This window comes from Fulmarus glacialis, unplaced genomic scaffold (genome assembly GCF_000690835.1).
Source record: "Fulmarus glacialis isolate BGI_N327 unplaced genomic scaffold, ASM69083v1 scaffold14363, whole genome shotgun sequence".
In the NCBI taxonomy this organism is placed as follows: Eukaryota; Metazoa; Chordata; class Aves; order Procellariiformes; family Procellariidae; genus Fulmarus; species Fulmarus glacialis.
In genome coordinates this window covers 13,058-18,488 of record NW_009202399.1, presented here as the reverse complement: position 1 = coordinate 18,488, position 5,431 = coordinate 13,058, and the positions used below count along the sequence as shown (strand labels likewise).

Here is a 5,431-nt window from a genome sequence, read left to right as displayed (position 1 = left end):
CTCAGTAGAGAACAGCTGTGCTTTAAGTGGGTTGGCTGCTAGCGGCTGAATCTACATGGGGTTTGTGTGACTAATGCAGTTGTGTAGGACTTAGCAGTTACCCCGTACTGGGAGGAACTGCACGGTGCACCCCATCGGGTACCCACTGCCTGTGGAAGAAGTTTTTCCTTGATTCTGTAATCAGATCTGTTTGAAGTTCTCACGTGACTAGACCCAACACCTTTGTCTTGTGCGGCGTTTTTCATAAAAGGCTAAGATTAGGTGAAATGTCCTCTGTAGATTTGTGTGGCATTGGTATGGGGAATCTTTAAGAATTAATGAATATTCCCTTTTAACTTAGGCCAGATGCTTTATATTCTTTGCTGCCATCTTTTCCCCATCTTGCTCTTCTGCTACTACTGCGATTATACTGCCCCAGTTGACACTCCTGCATTCTGTTGCAGCACATGGTGAAAGAGGAAGGATTAGAAAATGCTCACTACCTGCTTATCTCTATTGATCCAAGTTCACAAAAATTGACTAGTTCACTGTAATGTATGTCGCCCCACTGTTACTGCTGTTGCCTAGCTGTCCTAGAACAGAATGACATACATTTGTGGTATAAGTGCTGTCCTCTTTACAGGTACTGTGGCCATTACCACTGTAAATATCACTGCTGGAGCACTAAAACAGTGATGAGAAATCATAGGAAAACTCAGGAGAGACATCTACATCTTACAAAAGCATTAAGAATGATGGGACCATTTTTAGTGTAAATTGGAGAGTTTTGTGTGAAGGCGTTCACCAGCACAGGAAGGGATAAGGTGCTGTGAATGGTGGAACGGGTGTCAATGGTAAGCTGAAGCACAACCTGATTCCTAGGGACCTGAATTGCTTCTTTGATTCTGACTCTGTCAAAGTGCAGCTTTCTCAAATATTCCAGTGAATTCAGGACCTTTTAAATTACAGGGCTGTCTGAAATTTATGTGAATTTTCATGATAGTGTTAATACTGAAAAGTGTATTGTAAGTTACACAAACAAGTTTTAGACTCACAGTTCTGGCTTCTCCAGAACGTGACAGTGCAGTATTATGGATTACTGCAGAGGACCCATCTCCTGCTCTCAGTGACTTCGTTACTACTGGATTGGCTTACTATGCTTCTGATGCACAAAATAAGTGATGCGGGGTTATTTACTTGCCTTAGTACTGAAGTGTATAGCCATAAGACACATCTTAAACCCCCCCCCCCCCCTAAATAGTGAGTTTTATTATGGTAACATAAAAAAGTATTTTCTCTGTTGAAATTAAAGGATGTTTCATAAGCTGTGAGTCTTCACCCCTAGGATTGGAAAGATGGCTATTTGAGTTATCACTGGAGCACTTTTTAGCAAGTATGGCTTGTCAGGCCAGGCATTTCATCATGAAAGCATGGTACAAGAGCTATTGGCCTGCCCAGTCTGTTTCCCTCCCAGTTTACAAGCATTAACAACGTATGGCTCTTGAGCACTTATTCATGAGCAGATATCAAGGGGGTTGTGTCAACGGGAGGGGAATGCTGTGCATCACCCATTCCCTGCTGGGATGGCACTCTGCTCTCCTGTGAGCTGCTTGCAGTAATCCCTTCCTTTTTCACCCAGCCCTCCTGCCTGGCTTTTCATTGTGTTTGGCATGCATCTTGTGGTTCTTGCCCTCATGTAGATTTTGGTATGGGGTGTGTAGGGTCAGGAAGATTGGCCACAGCAGGACCCATTGAGTTTTGGGTGCGGCACTGCAGAAGGGACCAGTGGGAAGCCATGGGAAGACCAGTGGGAAGCCATGGGAAGATAGCAGTGAGGAACTCGCCTCCAAGGAAGGATTACGTGAGCTGGGAGCATTAGTATAGAATCAGGAAGGCTGAGTTGGAGGACTGTTATTTTCCATGGGAAGATATTGTGAAGAGTCATGAATGACCTGTTCATAAATTGCAGCAGGTTAGAAGCTTCAGGTTAGACATTAGGAAAACTTTTAATGTTAAAGCTAGCTGAGCATTAAATAGTAGTTGAGGAGAGAGTGAAATTTTTGGACGTCACCAGAGAGCTTTAAGAATAAGTTAAATTAACATCTGTCAGGAATGACATCAATATAGTTGATTCTGACTCTGGAAAAGTTGGTCTTCTTCTGGTCCTCAAGATGTTTCTGTTCTGATACAGAACATTTGGAGCAAGAACAATTGAAAACTGATTATTTGTTAGCACCAAAACTTTGAGATCTATTTGAAATGTTTCTTAGCAAGACTGGCACCAAGTCTCTGAGACTGCTTAGTGAAGAAGGAACATAACAACAACTCAGGAGAATGGATGTACAGAACATGGGAAGTCATCAGTAGGAGAATTTATTGGATCTGGATGTGAGCAGACTGGTCACGGGAATGGCAAGAATATGAGTTCTGCATTGCTTGTGAACACAAAATTGCAAGGGTCATGGTGTAGCCACTGTAGTGGAATAGTAATCATTGTTCTAAGTTGCTGAGCAGCTTTATGAACCTGTGCCATTCAGAGGATGCCCCATCACCTTGCCTCTGATCAGAGGGAGATGCTGCGAGGACAGGCAGACCGTGCAGCAGAGCCAATCCAACAGCCTGTGGCTGTCGGAGCAAGTAGCCCAGCTCCTTCCTCCCAGCTGTGTGCTGGCATCTCTTGTGCTTGCCTGGCTTTCCTTGCTTGTCGACTGACAGAAGAACAGTCTGTCAAAAAAAGAGAAAGTTTTCCTGACTATTTAATGAGCAAAATTGGCTCACTGGCTTGGCATAAATGAAAGGGAAGGATGATGTGCAGGAGAAGAGAGATCTGACACTGTCTCTTTTAGTGGCAGAGTTAAGCTGTTTTATTTGTCTGCAAGCTATGAACTATTTTTTGTAACTTTGACAGCACGGAGGTGGTGATCAACTGAAATTTTTTAATTTCTTAAACATGTAATATGCTCTTCAAGTGCGAGTTTTAAGTATGTACTGGAATTCATGACTGTGTTTGTGGATGCTTTGTCAACAGAATTGACAGCTGTTGTGAAGAAAATTAATCATTGCATATACAGCTCACGTTGTACATTTAATACTCAATTGTTGAGCACATCTATCTGGCCCCATGCACTTCATTTTCAAATAAAGCATTTGATTTAAAAAAAATAACCTCGGGGGGATTTTCCTTTTTTTCAGCAGTTACAGGCTCTCAGTCATACCCTTTTTCTTGTCATCTCAGTGAGTCACTTTGTAGATGTTGAAAAAAGATTGCAAAATACTTTCTATGTAAAGGAACTCAAATTTCATTTGAGTCTTAAAAACTGAAGGAATATTAAGACTGCCTGGAAAATCCATCTTTTGGGCCCTTTGAATTCCCAGAAAACAGAAAAACCTGGGAATTCATGACACAAGGTTTTGGTAATCTGTTAAGCAGTTTGAGGGTGTAAAAGAAGTACAGCTCTGAATCCTAGATAAAGAGCTAAAAGTTCGGTGTTTTTTTTTTAATATACAGAATTCTTAAATCTTGAGAAGAAAGTAAGTGGTTTGAGGAAGTTACAGGATGACAGAATAGTTTACATCCTATGATTATATTATTGATCTGGTTTATATTTTCAGTAATAGGCTCCCAGTTCTCTAAGTAAATTGGTAATTTTCATTTACTTTGAATAGCTAGGATTTAAGTTTTGAAAAAAAAGTCAGTATAAACACCTGTTTCCTAGAAAGGGCATTGAGAAAGAGATTTCTCTTTGGTCTCAGTGGCCAGAGAGTTTTCCTGCTTTTTTGCTGATTTGACAAATGCGTCTGAAGCATCAATGACAAGTAATTTCCAACGAAAAGGTTATCTGTGTTAGATTTTTAAACCATGCTTCTCATGATGCCAGACTTCTGCTGAATCAGATTTGGATGTTTTTCAGCTTTTGGTAATCCCGGCTACCTGTGTATACCGATTAACACCTGTTGTTTTAAGGGTTTTTTTTACATTATAGTCACACTTCAGAAGCTCTCTGTTCATGAATTGTGACTATATTGTACTAGGTACTGTATATGTCAAGTATTTCCTGCCTGAACATTTAGTGTTTTATAAAAATGCCAAACAAAAAGCCTTTTTATGTATTTAAATTTTTAAAAATTTATTTTAAATGCTGGGCAAGTTCAACTTTCTATCGAGACATGATTCACTTTTTAGCTGTTAGTTGTGAAACCATGACTCAAACACAGAGCTAAAGAAGATGCTGAAGGTATGAAGGAGTTTTCCAGAGGAAGATGAAATGCAATTAGAATCATTTCAGGCTCCCAAAAGGCAAATAAGGAGCTTAACATTATTTTTGAAGAGGTGACTCAGGATAGCAGTGTGGCAATCATTACTTTTGGCTATGTCCAAGAGAGGTTTGGCTTTTGCATGTAGGTTTTGTCAGGGGCAGGCCTGGGAGGTTTAAGGTCCCATCTGCAAAAGAGCCCCTGAAATTACAAGGGTGAAATGGGAGGACAGAATGAGCGAGTCGATAAATTACAGCAATTAGGGTTTGAAAGAAGGAAGAAAGTCCCCATTAGCTGTGAGTTTGGAGGTGTCCCGTGTGGCATAATTTGGGAATGATAACCAGAGAAAAGAAACAGCATTACTGCTGACACTGAAAAAACTGAGTGTTCTTTAGTATAGGCTAACATGTATTAAATTAAACTTTACCTTGAAGACTAAGTGGAGCACTTAAAAAACATTTACAGAGAATCTGATTTTTACCTTGTATTGTCTATTATTTTTCAGCTAATATGAGAGACTTCTTTTCTATTATATCCATGTGAAGCAAGTTCTCCTGAGAATTTAGCTTGATTATTATTATTTTATCTTTATTTAAAAAAAACATTTATATATTAGGGGATGCAGCTGTCATTCTTTCTCATCAATCCTGTTTATTAAAAAGAGAGGAAGAAAAACCCCAACCCTTACATGCAACAAGTAAGCATATTCCTCTTTCTTCTGTCTGCTGGATAGAAAGCCTGGGAATGTGGTCTGGGGATTGTATGTTGTCATTCATTGTACGTTGTCCTGTTGTCAGGACAGCGTGTGAAAGCTGCCTATGGCCTGCAGTGGCTTATGTGTTTCCTCAGAAACTTACATCTCTTCTCACTGTTGTTTTCCAGGAAACTATCAGAGTCAATGTTACGATGTTGAAAACCAATGGAGAATTTCACAAAGGACAGGTTTGTTCGGTTTTTCTATTTAATCAGTGAATTAATATGCAGTGAAACGAAGTCTGCATGTGGATGCAAATATATTGTTTTGTCTGACGTCAGTCAGTATGCAGTGTGTTCCTCTGAGAAGAGAATTGTAGCATAGGGCCAGGAACCATACACTCATTCTGCCTGTCTTTCTTACAGGTTGTTTTTAATATCACCTATGTTAATGGACAGGTATATCTAAATGATTTTCCTATGAAAAGCGGGGTTGCCCACATAA

General features: G+C 40.0%; 1 protein-coding gene across 1 annotated transcript in view; it reads left to right on the top strand.

Annotated features, from left to right (window-relative positions):
• Positions 1 to 5,118: 5,118 nt before the first annotated feature.
• Positions 5,119 to 5,431, top strand: part of GINM1 (glycoprotein integral membrane 1) — a 10,026-nt gene continuing 9,713 nt past the window's right edge. Inside the window, exons 1-2 of the mRNA XM_009574267.1 lie at positions 5,119 to 5,175; positions 5,353 to 5,431. The exon at positions 5,353 to 5,431 is cut by the window's right edge and continues 3 nt beyond it. Of these exons, the coding sequence (XP_009572562.1) occupies positions 5,140 to 5,175; positions 5,353 to 5,431 (115 nt within the window). The 5' untranslated portion in view covers positions 5,119 to 5,139. The remainder of the gene's footprint in view (positions 5,176 to 5,352) is intronic.